General features: G+C 43.8%; 1 protein-coding gene across 1 annotated transcript in view; it reads left to right on the top strand.

Annotated features, from left to right (window-relative positions):
• LOC116593626 overlaps positions 1-18,956 on the top strand; it is a 90,769-nt gene that overhangs the window by 6,752 nt on the left and 65,061 nt on the right. Inside the window, exons 3-6 of the mRNA XM_032347894.1 lie at positions 3,200-3,209; positions 3,409-3,540; positions 12,307-12,710; positions 15,703-15,729. Coding sequence (XP_032203785.1) covers positions 3,200-3,209; positions 3,409-3,540; positions 12,307-12,710; positions 15,703-15,729 — 573 coding nt within the window. The remainder of the gene's footprint in view (positions 1-3,199; positions 3,210-3,408; positions 3,541-12,306; positions 12,711-15,702; positions 15,730-18,956) is intronic.

The following is an 18,956-nucleotide window of genomic DNA, read 5'->3' as shown; positions in this document are numbered from 1 at the left end:
ACTGAATGCTTCCCCCCCCTTGATCAAAACCGAGACAAGGATATCCAATGGCACCCCTCTAGTTAACATTGTTCTGCAGTTTCTATCCAGGGCAAGAGCAAAGGAAGGAAGGGAGGGAGGGAGGGAGGGAGGGGGGAGGGGAGCGAGGGCGAAAAGGAGGGGAGGGGAGGGAGGGGAGGGAGGGAAGGACGATGGGAAGGGGGAGGGAGTGAAGAAGAAAGCAAGCATTCAGATTGCAAAGGAGGGGGAAATATTTAAGAGTAATCTAACAGGGGCGCCTGGGTGGCTCAGTGGGTTAAGCCGCTGCCTTCGGCTCAGGTCATGATCCCAGGGTCCTCGGATCGAGTCCCGCATCGGGCTCTCTCCTCAGCGGGGAGTCTGCTTCCTCCTCTCTCTCTGCCTGCTTCTCTGCCTACTTGTAATCTCTCTCTGTCAAATAAATAAATAAAATCTTAAAAAAAAAAAGAGTAATCTAACAAACAGGTATGATACTTATGCTCTTAAATTATAAAATATTGATGAAAAAATTAAAGACCTAAATAAATGGAAAGCCATCATGTGCTCATGTGTCAGAGGAATTACTATCGTTAAGATGGCATTACTCCCCAGATCCCTCTACAGATTTAACACAATTCCTATCAAAATCCCCACCCGCTATTTTAACAGAATTTGACAAACAGATCCTAAATTTTATGGAAATTCGAGGGACTCAGATAGCCAAAACAGTCTTGAGAAATAAGAAGCAGGCTGGAGAACTCACACTTCCAATTTGAATTTACTACAAACCCATCGTATTCAAGACAATGTGGCACTGACATAAAAGCAGACATATTGATACATAAATGGAATAAAATTGAGAATCCAGAAATAAACCCTCCCATTTATATTCAACTGATTTCAGCAAGAATGCCAAGGCAATTCAACTCTTCAACAAACGATGCTGGGACAACTAGATATCCACATGCAGAAGAATGAAATTGGATGTCTTCCTCAAACCAGACACAAATATTCACTCAAAATGTATTAGACCTAAATTAAGAGTTAGAATTACAAAAGACTTAGAAGAAAACGTAAGAATAAGTGTTACTGAATTTGGATTTATTGCACAAGTGACAAAAGAAAAAAACAGATATATTGTACTTAAAGTATCAAAACTTCTGTGCTGTAAACTAAACCATCATTAAAGTGAAAAGACACCCACCTGTAAGGAGAAAATATTGCAAATCGTGTATCTGATGAGGAACTTATATCTAGACAACTTACAAACCAAGAATAAAAGGACAATTCTATTTAAAAATGGACCATGTGGGGCACCTGGATGGCATAGTTGGTTGAGAACAGACTCTTGATTTTGTCCCAGGTCTGGGTCTCGGGTCAGTTTTGGGATCAAGCCTGCATAAGGCTCCATGCTCAGCAGGGAGTCCGTTTCCTTCTTCACCCTCTCCCTCTGCCCACCCTCCTCTCTCTCTCTCTCCCTCTCTCTCTCAAATGCATAAATAAATAAATCATTAAAAATGGACAATGTATGTGAACAGACATTCACCTATTACCATTAGCCATTAAGGAAATGCAAATCAAAGCCACAATGAGATACACCTCACACCCATTGAGATGGCTGTAATCAAAAACAAGAGCCAAATTGGGGAGAACATGGCGAAAACAGAACCCTCCTATACTACTGGTGAGAATGTACAATGATACAGCCTTTTTGGAAACCAGTTTGGCAGTTCCTCAAAATGCTAAACCTAAATTATCATACCACCCAACATCCCTATCCCTAGATATCCATCCAAGAGAACTGGAAATGTGTATCTATACAAAGACTTGTTATACAACTCTTCCTAAGGGCATAATTTGTAATAGCCAAAAATTGGAAACAACCGTAATATCCATCAACTGATAAATGGATAAATAAAATGTAGTTTATCCATGTAATGGATGATTATTTGGCAATAAAAAGACATGAAGCACTGATCCAACATGGACAGACCCTAAAAACATTACACTAAGTGAAAGATGCCAGTTGCAAAAGGCCACATATTTATGATTCCATTTATATTAAGTGTCCAGTAAAGGCAAACCCAGAGACAGAAAGTAGGTAAGTGGTTTGTTTCCAGGGACTGGCAGAGCAGGCAGCAGAAAGGGAATAGCCAACGGTATGAGTTTCTTTTAGGGGAGATGGAAATGTTCCAAAATGAGACGGTGGCGATCACTGCATGATGCTATGAATTCTCCAAGAAAAGATGAACTTTAAAGTTGTACTTTAAATGGGTGAATTTTGTATTATATGAATTATATTTCAATAAAAAAAAACTGGGTTTTTTTGGGTAAGAAAGTGGGTAGGAAAAAAACATACCCAGAGGCCATGCTTTTCCTTATTTACCACTGAGCTCACTATCAATTTACCACTGAGCTTACTCACTCTGAACGTCCTCATCTCTTTTCCCACCCCCAATTCCCAGGGACCCCATTCTTCCAACAGAGATGCAAGCTTGGCTCCTATGGTGAAGCTCAGGGTAACTTCACCCAGTCTGGACTTTTTCTATGAAATATATATAATTCATGTGATGTATCACATAATCTATATTATATGTTTTCTTAATTAGATATTTATGCATCCTCAATTTCAAATTCCTGAAATTAGAATTTCCAAAGGTCTACTCTGATCATCTATTCCAGGGGTCAGCAAACTAAGACCCACAGACCAATCTAACCTTTGGCCTATTTTTTGTTTTCATACTGCCCTATAGCTTTGAATACATTTTATGTTTTCAAATGGCTGGGTTTTTTTATTAAAAAAAAAGTATGTGACAAAAACTGAATGTGGACTGCAATGTCTAAAATATTTACTATCTAGACCTTTATAGAACAAATGTGATGACTCTTGGATCTATCCAATTTTTTTCTACACTTCACTGAGTGACAAAAGGCAAGGCTGCAAGGTGGGGGGTGGTCAGGACAGGGAGAAGACAAGAGGAAAACTTATTTTTAACATGACTGTTCACAATAAAAAGACTAGACTGTGGAAGCCAGCTAGTACAGATTCATGAGAGCTAATTATTAAATTTTCAAGAATTTTGTGAGCCAGTTGATGGCACGGTGAAGTCGACTATCGTAAAAATAGCCACGATTTTCTCTCTTCCAGAGACCCAGCTAAATGAAAACTTTCTGAAAATCTTGTCCCTTCTCTCCTTTTCAGAAAAGAGAGGGTAAGAAAGATGCTTTGAACCTGCTTTCTGGTCCACTGGGAATGTGTAGGTAGGACACCACAGTACAAAGCTAGAAATGAAATTGACAGGAAGTACATAGGGCAATGTTTGAGGTCCTGAAAAAAACCTTAGAGTTTCACTGTGACTGTCTCTAATCCCCTACCCCCTACCCCCTACCCCCTGCCCCTCCTCTGCCAAGACACCCACTCTTTGCATGATTGTCTGCCTGGAGGATATCCAGACCCAGGTCCCTGGAGGCGGCTGTGAGTTGAAGGACCCAGCCACAGCCAAGACTGCAGCAGGTAAAAACAAGCTCCTGGCCTTAGCCCAGGTAACCCATTGCTAAGAAAGTCCATTTTAAAATGTTCTCACCACAAGAAAAGAAATGGTAATTATGTGACATAATGAAAATGTTATACTCTGTATAACTGAAACTTACAATGTTCTGTCAATTACATCTCCATTGGGGGCAGAGGGGGCGGCAACTGGAAGGGAAGATTTCTTGATCACCACTAGAGGGAGGGCAGATCCCACTTTGCACAAAGGAACTTGAAAGATCAGAACGCTGGTCAAAATGAAGCCACAAGGAAGGAGGGGAAGACTGCGGAACAGAGGGGAGGAGGAGGAAGTGGTAGTACTGTCTTCTACAAAGAGGTACTAGATGCCAGCATCCAATGTGCTGGACCTGGTGAGCAAAGGACACAGGTGAGATTGAGAAAACTGGCATCAAAACTCTCAGCGAGTTCTCAACAAAGTACCCATATCCTGTGCAGAGTGGAGTCAAAGCAGAGGCCTCAGGGTGGGAGGCTAGGAGAACATCCTGATTCCCAACATCAACCCTGATACTTGCCTTGCATGAAATCTTAATTCTCAACAAGGTCTACATACTTCATGTTGATATGCATTTTTTACATTTAATTTACACTTTGTTAATTTAACATGATTTTATAAACTTGTTTTTAAAAGCTAATAAATAAATAAATAAGACACACGGTTGACCCTTGGACAAGGTATGCTTGCGCTGTGTGGGTCCCCTAATACACGAACTTTGTACTGTATAGTCTATGTTTTTTCTCTTCCTTAGGATTTCCTTAGTAACATTTTCTTTTCTCTAGCTTCCTATACTGTAAGAATACAGTTGATAATACAAGTAACATACAAAATATGTGCTAACTGACTTTATGCTATAGGTAAGGCTTTCATCCAACAGCAGGCTATTAGTTTAAATTTGGGGGGAGTCAAAAGTTATATGCAGATTTTTGACTGCATGGGGGGTCAGCACCCCCAACCCCACATTGTTCAAGGGTCAACTGTATTCTGTACTGTAGAACAAGCATGTAAGGAGCCAAGAGAGAGACTACATACAAAACTGCTAACCTAGATTATCACGTTGTAACATGAGAGATATTAGGATTTTATTCATTAGAAATTAATACTCATTTTCCCATATAAAAAAATCAAACTATACTATCATTTTTTAACACTCAGCAATGAATTAAATAGGCTTTTCCCAAGACATCTGGGAACCTAAATTCCACACCTAACACTGTCCCTATGAGAAAAACATTTCCAAACAACCTACTTATGAAAGCCATTCCAAACAAACTGTGTTTGTAAGCTAGGCAAAAAATTTTGTGTATACCAGTTGTCTGAAAAGCTAAAAGTCACTTCCTCTCTATTCTTCATTGTTAGGACAGTTTGGGTTTCTATCCTTGAATTGGAACCACCACCGACCCCACCTCCATGCCCCCCACAACCCTGCTCCCCCAAAACCACACAATCTCTCCTTTAGAGTTGCTTTGGCTGCATCTTTCACAGTTAAAAGAAAATGGATTTCTCACGGCTATAGTTCAAGGTTGTTGGCCCCATTTTTGCTGCTGTGGTAACTTTTCCTGGCTCCAGAAAAGCCACTCTAAACTAACATAAATTGGACAAGGTCACAGAGAGTGCTAAGAACAGAACTGGTAACCTATAAGCCCTAAATCCAAGGCTCTCTTTCTATTTCTAGAGCAAAAAATGGGCACAAGGTAACATTTCTCTCTGTTAAAGCAAAACCATTATGAACACTTCGGACTGAAAAGACTGCCTGTTAAGTCAACTTTATAAGTTGCTCTGAGCTCAAGACTGCTCTGAGCTAGTAGGAATTATAAGCTGTAGAGTTTAGTGTGGTAATTTTACAGAAATGTAATAGTGTGCCCAACTTTTCCACACAAGCACTATATCTGCTCATAACATCCTGGTAGAACCCATAAAAACATCCTATCAGTTCAGCCAACAATGCATTAAATAGGGACAGCCTATTATTATGCAATTAAGGAGTGTTATTTAGCACAGGCTGTTCCCAGCCCTCGGGATAGCTTTACAGGGATCCTTTTATTTAATTATTATTTTTTCATGTAGTGTCTCATTGGTTAATTGATATGGCTTCATAACTCCTCCTCAGGACAACCAGTGAGAATAGCCATGTTAAGGGATGGTTGGGTGGCTCAGTCAGTTAAGCATCTGCCTTTGGCTCAGGTCATGATCCCAGGGTCCTAGGATCCAGCCCCACATCCTACTCCTTGCTCAGCAGGGAGCCTGCTTCTCCCTCTGCCTGCTGTTCCTTCTGCCTGTGCTCCCTCTCCCTGTCTGTCTGTCTGACAAATAAATAAATAAAATCTTAAAAAAAAAATAGAATGGTCATGTTAAGACAAGCAAGAAGAAAACCCAGTAGCAAGAGACAAGAAAAAGAAAAGGAGTGAAAATCCGACCTGCGTGATCAACTAGGTGATGTATAAAGTTCCTCCCAGTTTCCTCTCACGTTCCTGTTCTTAAACCTGACTTCAGTAGGTGACTCCATTAAGACAGAATGTTCCAGCAACAGCTCTGTTTTCCAATTCGGCCCTGATCTCCACTTTTGAGTCCTGGAATGCCACTCTTTCTGGCCTCCCAATGACACTGCCATTTAAGAAATACAATGTGGAATCTCCACACTGTTCTCCAAAGAGGCTGCACCAACTTGCATTCCCACCAACAGTGTAAGAGGATTCCCCTTTCTCCACATCCTCTCCAACACAAGTTGTTTCCTGTTTTGTTAATTTTGGCCATTCTAAATGGTGTAAGGTGATATCTCAATGTGGTTTTAATTTGAATCTACCTGAGGGCTAATGATGATGAACATTTTTTCATGTGTCTGATAGCCATTTGTATGTCTTGAGTGGAGAAGTGTCTGTTCATATCTTCTTCCCATTTTTTGATATGTTTGCCTGTTTCGTGTTTGTTGAGTTTGAGGAGTTCATTACAGATCCTGGATATCAACCTTTTGTCTGTACTGTCATTTGCAAATATCTTCTCACATTCCGTGGGTTGCCTCTTTGTTTTGACTGTTTCCTTTGCTGTGCAGAAGCTTTTGATTTTGATGAAGTCCCAAAAGTTTATTTTCGCTTTTGTTTCCTTTGCCTTTGGAGACATATCTTGAAAGAAGTTGCTGTGGCTGATATCGAAGAGATTACTGCCTATGTTTTTGGAGAACAGTGTGGAAATTCCTCAAGAAATTAAAAATAGAACTTCCCTATGACCCTGCCATTGCACTCCTGGGTATTTACCCCAAAGATACAGATGTCGTGAAAAGAAGGGCCATCTGTACCCCAATGTTTATAGCAGCAATGGCCACGGTCGCCAAACTATAGAAAGAAACAAGATGCCCTTCAACGGACAAATGGATAAGGAAGATGTGGTCCATATACACTATGGAGTATGATGCCTCCTTCAGAAAGGATGAATATCCAACTTTTGTAGCAACATGGATGGGACTGGAAGAGATTATGCTGAGTGAAATAAGCCAAGCAGAGAGAGTCAATTATCACATGGTTTCACTTATTTGTGGAGCATAACAAATATCATGGAGGACAAGGGGTGTTAGAGAGCAGAAGGGAGTTGGGGTAAATTGGAAGGGGAGGTGAATCATGAGAGACTATGGACTCTGAAAAACAATCTGAGGGGTTTGAAGTGGCGGGGGTGTGGGAGGTTGGTGTACCAGGTGGTGGGTATTATTATAGAGGGCACGGATTGCATGGGGCACTGGGTGTGGTGAAAAAATAATGAATACTGTTTTTCTGGAAATAAATTAAAAAAAAAAAAAAGAAATACAATGTGATCCCTTAGGGAAAGAAGACCCTTGCCCCATATAGGAAGGACTTGCATGGACAGCATGATAAAATGTGATATGTCACCCCAAGGATGGACCTTACCCCAGCATCCTTCCAGAAGCCCCAGGTCAGAAGGTATTTGTGGAAATGATTAGGCCATATCTTGGAGAGATAACTGCATTTTATTTCCTAATTATTTCTAGCAGCAGATGTAAACAACCCCTGGGACTCCTTCAAGGTCATTTCCAAATGTAACAGCTGAGGATCCTGGCAGAATTCTGCCTCTGACCACAATCTTGGTCAAAGGAGAGACTAAAAGGCCAAGAGACCATAGATGACACCGTAAGAATAATGTCTTATACTAATTAAGCATGTACTGCATGCCAGATGCACAGAGAAACACAAAACGTAGCTTGAATAGGAGATATGGTATTTATAGTCACAAGAGCTAAAAGGGAAATTAGTGCAAGAAAGGATGGAACGTTAGAGGGGTATAATCGTAAATTTGGGTAGCAAAGAGAAGCCCTATGGAGAAGAGGAATTTAAAGAAATATTTGAAGGGGAGCGCCTGGGTGGCTCAGTGAGTTAAGCAACTGATTCTTGGTTTCAGCTCAGGTCATGATTTGGGGCTTTTGAAGTCAAGCTCTAGGAAGGGCTCTGTGCTGAGATGGAGCCTGCTTAAAGATTCTCTCTCTGTCTCTCTCCTCCGTCTCCTACCCCACGGGGCTGCTCTTGTGTTCTCTCCCATTCTGTCTCAAAAAAAAAAAAAAAAAAAAAAAGGATTTGAAGGAAGTGAGAGTACCAAGCAGGAGTTTAGGAGAGAGCATTTCAGATAATTGATAGAACAAGTCTGAAGTTTCTTAGGAGACAGGGTATGTGGTATGTCACAGGAAGAGGAAGGCAGGAAGTACATTGGATATCAGTATGCAGAAACACAGTGATTGCGGGGAAGCAGGAGAAGTCAGAAGGGCTAGAAGGGGCTAGATCATTTTCTTTACTAAAAGAAATGGGAAGGTCTCGATGAAACCTAAGAGTAAGGTGGGGATATGTAAAATGTAAGCAGAGGACAGTGTGACCTGACTTTGGTGCTGGTAATTTTGTTCTGGCTGTGTGCTTACCCTACACTCTGGTGTGGGGCAAGAATGGAAGCAGAGAAAGAAGTAAGGAGGCCACTGCAATAATCCAGATGAGAAATGGTAGAAGCTTTATCGAGGCTGGTAGCAAGGCAGGTGGTGAGAGCCGGTCAGATTTGGAATATACTCTGAAGGCACGGCAGAGAGATTTGTGGATGCATTAAATGCTAGCTGGGAAAGAAGGAGTCAAGGGGGACTCCGAAGCTTCTGGCCCAAGCCACCAGGAAAATGGAGCTGCCACTTGCTGAGAGGATGAGTAAGGGCCAGAACTGGGCTTAGAGAAAGGGCATTTCAGGGTCCCATCTACCCAGAAAGTGATACACAATGAGTACAGCATTTTACATCTAGAATCTTTACAAGGACACGGCTCTCATATCCAGAATTCTAATTCTACCTAAGTGACACCCCCCCTCTTTCACTGCATCATTATATACTCACTTATTCATCATTCATTCATTCCTTTATTCAAACGTTTACCGAGCGTTTATTGTGTGCCAGACAATATGCTTTGTCTTGGACATGCAGCAAGAAAATACTTCCTTCCTTTCCCTATGAAACTTAAAACCTAAAGCAAAGCAATAAACAAACAACGATGGAAACATCTGTATCTATAGACGAACCAAAACAAAAATTTGATAACAAATAAACAAAGGTGCTGGGCACTTAAGTCATTGCCCGTGGTTGCAGAACTGGGGAGGGACGGGGCTAGAACTTCAGTGCAAGCTGTCTCTCTCCAGAGCCCACACAGTTATATTACTGGAGCCATAAAACACCAGCCAGTGCTGTTCACTGGAGACAGAACACAGCAGCCAAAGAGAATCAGAACTTGACCTGAAGTCCTGCACAGGGGCTGTTAGGGACTGTCACAGAATCTTTTCCAAGCCAGAGTGCTCTCATCTCCAAGACAAGCTACGTAAAGACTGATGATCTCTGAAACCCCTTCTGGCTCTGAAACCACGACCCTATGATGCACAGTGGGAAATGTAGGAAAGTAGACGTGGAAAGCACCCAGTCCAAACTTGACTCCCTCCATGGTTTTGCCTGGGTCTAGACCTGTGTGTGAGGCTGGAAGTCATGGATCTCTGACGAAGTCCTTCACTGTCCTGTCCTGTGAAGGACCTGGAAAAGCAGCAGGACCAGGAGAGGAGGAGGTGAGCAGGTGAGCAGGTGGGAAATTTAATCCTTCACCTTCTAGGCCCCAATTTTCTCATCTGCAGAAACAAGGCTAGGTGCTTTCTAAGCTTAGTAATCCAGGACCTCACACTCCCGTAACCTCAGCATCTCTGTACCCTAACTACATTTCCAAAATAAGTCCTGCCCTTTGGAATGTGCTCCTTATCAAATCTGCAAGTTTTATTCAAAGAGTCATTAGATCTAACACTGTAATTCTAATAATAATTCAAGTCACATAACCACCACAGAAGAAACATTTCAGTGTTTGGCTAAAGAATCCCAAAGTTCAGCTACCTTTTTTAAGTATGTATTTATATTTACTTCTAAAATACAATTTTTAATCATCGTACATTGTCCACAATCACAATACTCTTCCTAGGACTCTGATAATGTCTTAAAACATCTTCAAAATACCTAATAATGGAAAATATGTGTTATTTTCTATTTATTAAATACAAATCATTTGTCAGTGTTGGTATACTAAATTAATGACATCAACCACAGAATACAATGTCTAAAAATAGCACACCTTACACTGACATATTCTGATTTTAAATGCCTAATTACATCAATTAAGTAAAATAATCTTGTTTCATAAGTAGAGAAAATGAAGTTTATAAAAATTCTAGAATGGTCCCTACTTACACAGCACTAAGAGGTTCCAATAACTAAATCCAGGATTACCACATATAAACTCTTGACTCAAACCACCAAATTATTATTACTATTGACAAATATTGGTTTTAAAAAAGTAAGTAATACAGTTGTACACATAATTAAAAAATATGAAGTTTTAGTTTCTGGTAAAAGTAATACAATTAAATTTATGGGGATAAAACCCTTATCATTCACCCGGGAATTTACCACCTTCTACCTGTGTAATGAGTTCAATTCTTAAGCCAAGGAGAGTCTGTGTATGTGTTTAATCTACACTGCTTAAGATCTATGTATAATTATTTTAATCAAGTTTAAATCAAATATGGTTAAAATACACAAGTAGAAATTTGCACATTAAATAGCAAAATATTATAAGATGTTTGAAAAAATTATTTTGGTAATTCTAAAGAATGCTTTCATCAACCTGTTCCACTACCCTAGACACATCCCAATCACCATATTATCAACGCATCCACATGAACACGGCATCATGATCTTAATTTTTACCATAACACAGTAATTAATAGAGCCTTGTTCTAAAAAAGTTAATCGATATCCACAAAGACGTATGTATTTCAGAGAGAGAGCACTGAGTTGGGTGCTGCAAATTTCCACTGGGTTATCATGGAAGACAAAAGCTGTTTGTTAAAGAATATATACTTCCAAATGTTCACAAGCCCTATCTTTTTTTTCCCCCCTCTGGCCTCTCCAGATCCCTTGATTTCTTTCCCTTTCAACTCATTCTTTCTCCTTTGATGTTTCCCCAATACATTAGCCTCACAACCCTTATATAGGTTTACTTTCCAAGGCTTTAGTTACCCACAGAGGTTTGGTCAAAAGGTCAGTGGTACCCTAATGCCTCATCACAATGACTTCATCTCATTGGGGAGGTATTTTATCATCTCACATCATCACAAGAAGGGGGAGTACAGTACAGTAAGATATTCTGAGAGAGACCACATTCACATAATTATTGCAGTATATTGATATAAGTGTTCTATTTGTCATTGTTAATCTCTTACTTGTGTAATTTACAAATCAAGCTTTATCATAAGTATGTATGTGCAGGAAAAAACACAGTATATATATAGGGTTCAGTACTATCTCCAAAGTTTCCGACATCTAGTGGGGGTCCCCTTCCCTTCCCATAAGGGGGACTACTATACAGCATGGTTATCTTTAAGACACTTGTCACTATAAATAGTTTATCCCTTCATCCATTCATTTAACAGACTTTATCGATGACCTACTATGTGCTTGGCACAGTGTTGGCCTCTGAGCATCAAACATGAAGGACAGTGTCCCTGCCTTCAGGGAGGATAAAATATAGCAGATGCTGGGCTCCACACTTAATGAGCCCGGAGTGAGTCACTGTGGTGAATACCAGGTAGCACCTGCCCTTTCCTGTAGGACATGTATTTTTCCCATCTTCTTTCCGGATCATGCTCTTACAAACCGTGAGCTCCCTGAGTACTGGTCATTTCTATGGCCCTGGCATCTAACACAATGCCTGGCACACACTGGGTCTCATAAAGTGCTTTGCACGAATGAATGAATGAATGAATCTGAGTAAATGAAATGGGGTAATCAGGATGCATCGTGAATGACTTTTTTAAAAGATGGGATTTAATTAACCATCTCCTTCTTCCTCCAAAATGGATCTACCCTTGGTCCCAGAAATTGGGTAGGATCCTGGTTTGCTAGGCACAGACAGTGCTACTTTAGAAGATGTCTCCGTCGCCTTCCCAGAAGGATCGCATCACATTTTGCACAAAATTCCCTTAGAGCCCTCCCCAGGTGAGACCAGGTGGACGAGCCGGCCCGCGGCGCCCCCGCCTGCCCCCTGCGGGGCTCTGCTCCGAGGGAGGCGCGCGGCTTCCATGAACTTTTTTTTTCCCCATTAGAAGTTTGGTCAGTTAAAGGATAGAACCTCCTCCGGGAGTCCGGTTAGAGATGGGAGCCGGAAAGAGCTGAACGTGCCCGGAGAACGAGTGAGCAGAAAGCTAGGGTCTCGGGCAACCCCGGCGGCGCCCGGCCTTCGCGGCGGCGGGGAAGACCCTGCAGACTCTGGAGATTCGAGGTGGCGTAGAGGGGGAGCAGCCGGAGGCGGGTGCTCCCAGCGCACTGGCCCTCGGAGAAGCCGCCCAATTACGAGCACTCGCCACCGAGGCTCCCGAGACGCCCAGCAGCAAGGGCAGCGACCTGAAGCTTCACCCCCCTCCTTCCTCGACCCGGGTCTCCTCCGTCGAGGCTAGCGCGTCTCAGAGGACCCCAAACCTCGCGCTCCCAGCTCCGGGTCCGGACTCGCCGGCGTCCCCACCCTCCAGCGTCGCCGCCTGGCGCCGGCTTCTCGCTCCTCTTGCCCTCGTCGTCCCGCGTCCGGAAGCGCGATGGCCTCACCGCAGCCCCGGGTAAGAAGCCACGCAATATCCTAGTCGCACTGTTTGCAACCTCTGACAAGCCCCCGGCTCGCCACTCCAGGGGGGCACACCAAGGTCACCAGAATAGGCGTGACTACCTCCACCTTCACCCCCACCCCCCGCAAGAGCCCTCCCTTTCGGAGATCTCCAGGGTCGGGTTCCTCCAGCGTCGCTCACCCCAGCTGGGGTTTCTTCCTCGGGCACCCCTCACCCCATCGGGATCCCTCCCTGCCTCTGCCCTTCCGGGGTCCTCACCCCCTTTGGTAACGCTCACTTTCTCTCCCGGGCGATACTGCCTCGTCGTAAGTCTGCCCTCCGTATCCTCCGCGAACGAGGGGAGGAGATGTGCCTCCCACTCGCTCAAGGGGAGCGGCGGGGAAAGCGACGCAAACTTCTGCTGCACTTACTTCGGGCCGAGGCTGCCGCCCCCTCGCCTCGCCTCTCTCTCCCACAGGCAGCTGCTCGGCGGCGACCTGGAGCCACTGCGCTCGCATTCCCCACACCCGCGCAGCTGCGAAATGCGCAGGACCGGGGGCGGGGGGGTGGGGTGGGGGTCTCTCCCGGGCGAGCGCGCCCAGGGCCGGAGTCCCGGGGCCGACGTCCGGCCGCCGCGCTCGGCTGCGAGCTGTGCAGCCGCCGCCTCCAGCAGCCCGGGGAGGCTGCGCACGGCGCCGCGCGCCCGCTCCTCCGCCGGGTCGTTTCTGTCCGAGTTGCAGTTTTCAGTGCATGCCAGGACTGCAGCACCCTCTCCGTCCTCCCCTGGAAACGACTTTCAATTCACCTGGAGGCTCGCGATGCTCCCCCGCGGGCGGGCAGCGTGACAGCGGGTGCAGAGGAGAGGGAGGAGCGCGGGAGCGGCGCCTGCCCGAGTGCGCCTCCAGCTTCCTAGGCGAGGAGCGCGCAACCCTCTCCAGCCGCTCTCCTCGGGACTGCAGTCCTGACGTCACCCCCCCCACCCCGCGGAGGAGCGGCTCGGAGGGTGGGGTGCCGGGAGCGAGGACGCGGGAGTGTGAGCGGGAGTGTGATTGCGTGTGTGTGCACGCGCGCGTGTGCCTCGCGAGGCTGGGGACTGGTCGGAACCGCAGCTGGATGTGCGACGAGTCAGAAAACCGAGCTCCCTGCAAACAGGCGCCGAGGGGCTGCTGTGAACAGCCGGGGGCGCTCGCTTCCTGGTTGGGGCGAGGATACTACCCCCGGCGAGTTTGAACGCGACCAGAGGGAACGGATTAACGCGATAGGGGCCTTGGGAGAGCGGGAGTTGGGCTCTCTCTTTCCCCAAAGTTGCAGGATGCGCTGGACGCCTTTAAAACGCTGCGCTGGAGATTGAGGAGGAAGACAGGAGTAAACCTTGTGGGAGGAGGGTTGCTTTTCACCTCCTATAGGAAGAAGGCGGGTGGGGATGGAAGAGCCCTCTTGGGGTCTTCCACTCCCGCCGAGAGGCCCTAGGAGGGGGCCCGCTTTGGTCCGCCAAGGGTGTCTGTCGCCTACTCGGAGCAGGCATCCAACCCGCCGCCGCTGTGTACTTAGAAGTTGCTGCAAAGGGATTAAGGGGCCGGGACTTACCCACCTAATTCCCCGCCCTGCCTCAGCCTGGGGGACTTTCCGCCCCAGCTGGACGAAGGCACCCGGAACCAGAGAAAGGGGTCAAGACCCAGAATGGGCTGCAGAGGCGCGATACCCTTCCCTCGGGTTCTGGGTCTCAGGCTGCGATGGTCAGAACTCTGCGCAGAGTCCCTAGAGACCATCAGTGTTACAAAGGCCCACAGTTGGAGTCTTTGCCACACTCCAGATCCTTACTCTTAAAAGAGAACTAAGTAGCCGCCCAACTTTCCTCGTTCTCTGAAGTTCTCCTGGGGACCAAAAATGGGAGACAGTTTCTGCGAAGAACTCAATGAGGGATCTTCGAGAGGTTCTGAGATGGCTAAAGTTGTCCCTGACGCGTTTGTCCCTTAGCGGCGACCCAGTCATCTTTGGGGCGGGGTGCCTGGCTCCGTGCGCCTGCAGGACTCTGCACCGCTCTGCACCGCTCGGCTGTACCCTGCTAGGAGTGCCCGCCGCCTGCCGCCTCCCGGCTGGAGCCAAATGTGCAGTGCGCTCCCTGCGAGGCCGGATCCGCTGTCAGCAGCGAAACGTCAGGTGCGCACTGCAGTGACAGCAGCAGACCCTAGCAATTTTGCCCGCATTGAGTGGCACTGATTTTTAACGCCAGCGTCTTCCTTCTTGAACGCCGATTTCTGATATGCCTCGTATTCATTAAAATACTTGGTTAAAACGGAAAAGGTGAGGTGTGGGAAGTGAAAAGTAAACAGCATGAAAAAAAAAAAGATCCCCTGTCCACAAATACTTTTTAACTTCAGATTCTTAAGGTTACTAAAAGTCGGCTCAGCCCTACTTGAAGTAGTAGAAAGTTTCATTGCATTCTTGAATCTCAAATGGAAGCTTAACAGAATAGAAGAACGTTTGGGATCTTGGGCCACTGCCTTAGATTTAAAAGTCTTGGGAATTCCCACATTTGAAAATTAGAATTCTAGCTAATCAGACAATATATGGATACTTTTAACTGTGAGTCAGATTCAACAAATAGAATAATTAAAATAACTAAAGAAGCAGCATGTTCCTAATTAAAAAAACAGGAAGTTTTCAGAGAAGGACATAGGGTATCAGTTTCCAGGTCCTCTTGAAATGGTCCTTTATTTTTAATATATAAGTTGGAAAACACTCTGTCATCACAAAGCAATTACATAACTAGATCCTAATTATGCATGTTTCAGAAACAGCGATTCCTCAGTAGGAATGACAGTTCCTGAAAATGTTAATTCAGATTAACACTGTGGGAATGAGCAAGGCATTGACAAAGAAATGGTTTGAAAACAAGATTTTGAAGTGGCAGCTAACCTGCTAGGTATGAACCTTCTAAGTTGGGGCACAATTTTGCTTCCTAATGTTCCCTGTCAACAGCTAATTAGTAATGCTATCTTTGCAGGTATGACAGCTGGCTGGCATACGCAAGGTAAGTAATGGCTATTTAATGTGGCAGGCCTAAGTACTCCTTCCTTGATTTCCTATTATATTCTGTTCACAGCTCCAGGAGAACTTTTTTTCACATTCTAATGTGATTGGTTGTTTGCAGGTCTGTCTCCCTTCTAGATTTAAAATCGCCTTCAGAGCAGGAATTTTGCCTTTCTTTCCACAGGACCCAGGACAGTGCCTGGAAAATGATAGGCACTTAGTAAATACATGTTGACTGAATTAACTGCTTTTTAAGTAGTCTAAAATAACTACAAGTTAAAATCTGTGTGTTCCAAACTGTCTCATGCCATCTATGTGAAACAAAATGTATACAGTATATATATATATGTGTGTCATATATATATATATATATATATCTTATATATATTTATATATGAAATGAAAAGGGGAGGAAAAAAATCATTTCTCAAGAGGATAAGTGGCTGACTTGGAGTTTAAATTGTCCAGAGAAATATCCCTTATCCTATGATCTTATCCCTTGAGAATCCTTTCATGCTTGTGAATTGACATTTATTTATGTATTTTAAGTTTGATGTTTGGAGCACAGAAGCACTATCCAAAGTGCATTACAAGTATTTTCCCACTGGTCAGAAAGCAGCAAATCGTTTCAGTTGGGTCTATGCATTTCTGACTCGTTAAGAGGTGTTAGTTCAGCTGCCCTGGACTTTGCCCTAATCAGTGTGAGACAGCTCACGTGGGTCCCAGACACTGCCAATATGGCCCAATAGGCTGCCGGCCAGTGCTTCTGCGACCATGCTCTCTAACACAGAACACCTGTGGCCGGGCAGTTCAATCAACAGACACAGTCCAGGGACCAGGTGGAAAATTACGTACGTGTACACACCAGTCCATAGCTACCACAGAGTCAGAATATCGGTTTACAAATAAGGAACAGCTCTGCTAGGAGTCAGGGTGGGGGTTTTTCAAAGGAGGCACTTTAAAAATATAACAGTAGCTTTTTACTGCACACTCTGTAGCCATTAAAGCCTCTAAACCAAACCCTTTAGCAAATAAATGTTGGCAAAACTGTGGAGACTCATAATTCTGTTTTACCGGAAGCCATCTCTTGAGCAAAACAAGTTCTGTGATTCAACTTCTTATTTTCTGCAACAACAACCAAAAAAAAAAAAAAAGGGGGGGGGGGAGAAGGAAGGAAGAAAGAGGGGAAAAAAAGGGACAAGAATGAAGATTAAAATTATTTCATATAGGAAAACAGTATGGAGGTTGAGGTTAAAAAGTTCAAAATAGAATTACCTAATGACCCACCAGTTGCCTCTACTGGGTATTCACCCAAAGAATAAAAAGAGCTAATTCAAAGGGATACGTGCATCCCTATGTTTACTGCAGCATTGTTTACAAGATAGGAAAGTAGCCCAAATATCCACTGATTGATGAATGGATAAAGAAGATGTAGTACAGGGGCGCCTGGGTGGTTCAGTGGTTAAGCCGCTGCCTTCGGCTCGGGTCGTGATCCCAGGGTCCTGGGATCGAGCCCCGCATCAGGCTCTCTGCTCAGCAGGGAGCCTGCTTCCTCCTCTCTCTCTCTGCCTCTCTCTCTGCCTGCCTCTCTGCCTGCTTACGATTTCTGTCAAATAAATAAATAAAATCTTTAAAAAAAAAAAAAAAAGAAGATGTAGTACATACACACACACAGTGGAATGTTACTCAACCATAAAAAAAGAATGAAAACTTGCCACCTGCAATGACATGGATGGCACTAGAGATTATAATGTTGAGCAAAATAAGTCAGAGAAAGACAAATAGCATATGATTTCACTCATATGTGGGATTTAAAAATAAACTAGCAAAGGGTGGGGGGAGTAAGATAAAGAGACAAACCAAGAAACAGACTCTTCATTATAGAGAAGCTGATAGTTAACAGAGGGGTGGTCGGCGGGGGGGGGGGGGGGGGGGGGGGGGGCGGGGGGCGGGGGGCGGTGAAGCAGGTGATGGGGATTAAGGAGGGCACGTGTCCTGATGAGCACAGGGTGTTGTATGAGGTGTTGAGTTACTATATTGTACACCTGAAACTAATAGAACACTGTATTTTAACTAACTGCGATAGAAATAAAAACCTAAAAAAAAGGAAAAATGAAAAAAATTTATTTCACATAGGGCTTACCTAAAAAAACAATTAACACGTTTATCTTGTGAGATAACCTGGATGCTTTAGTAGGTTTAACTGTCTGCCTTCAACTCAGGTCATGATCCCAGGGTCCTGGGATTGAGTCCCCCACATTGGACTTGACTCAGCAGTGTCTGTTTGTCCCTCTCCCTCAACACCTAACCGCCCCCCCCACTCCTGTGCTCCTTCTCTCTCTCTCTCAAATAAATAGTCTTTAAAATAAAAACCACATATATCTTGTATATATTTATTCTATGCATTTATAAAGAGAGATTATGGTCAAAATAATTTTAACAAATCTGTCCAATTATGTAGATACTACATTTTTTTAAAAAGAATAAAAAGAACCCAAAATAGCTCACACTAAAGAAAACATCAAAAATTGTAAACATTTGTTTTTAGAACATAGTAAAATCGCTATAAAACACTGGAATTTTCCTGTAACTTCCCTCAGGACTTGGATTTGCTCTTAATATTTTATGCCTCATGATATATTGATAGCTTTGTATTTGAACTGTATAGTTTTTATAGTACCTTCTAATTCTGATAGAGTTAACCTCAAAGACAAAATCTAAGTGGCTGATTTATTTTAAGAAGTTAAAGTTATAAATGATTTCAAATTTCAAATTTGACAAATGTCATAACCAAAACAAGGAGTTGGCATTATATATTTATAAATAGTGCTCTTTTTTGTTTGTCTGTTTGTTTTTTTGGTTGAGCGACTGCCTTCAGCCCAGGTCATGATCCTGGAGTCCCGGGATTGAGTACTGTGTGGGGCTCAGCAGGAGGTCTGCTTCTCCCTCTAACCTTCATCATCTCATGCTTGCTCTCTCTCATTCTCTCTCTCTCTCAAATAAATAAGTAAATAAACATCTTTATAAAGAGTACTCTTAAAGTACCATTACAGATTAACAATAATTTTGTGATGAAAAATTGGATTAGGGTGGTGTTACTATATTTTAAAATATTACAACATTTAACTTATACATGTGTTTATATGTTATTGTTATGCCCCAATAATGAGTTCGTGATTAAAGGAGCGAGACTGATACAAAGCGAAGGTCAAGCGAAGCTTTATTTCG

Source organism: Mustela erminea, chromosome 6 (genome assembly GCF_009829155.1).
Source record: "Mustela erminea isolate mMusErm1 chromosome 6, mMusErm1.Pri, whole genome shotgun sequence".
In the NCBI taxonomy this organism is placed as follows: Eukaryota; Metazoa; Chordata; class Mammalia; order Carnivora; family Mustelidae; genus Mustela; species Mustela erminea.
Note: the sequence above shows the minus strand (reverse complement) of the source record. Positions and strands in the feature narration are given on the sequence as shown.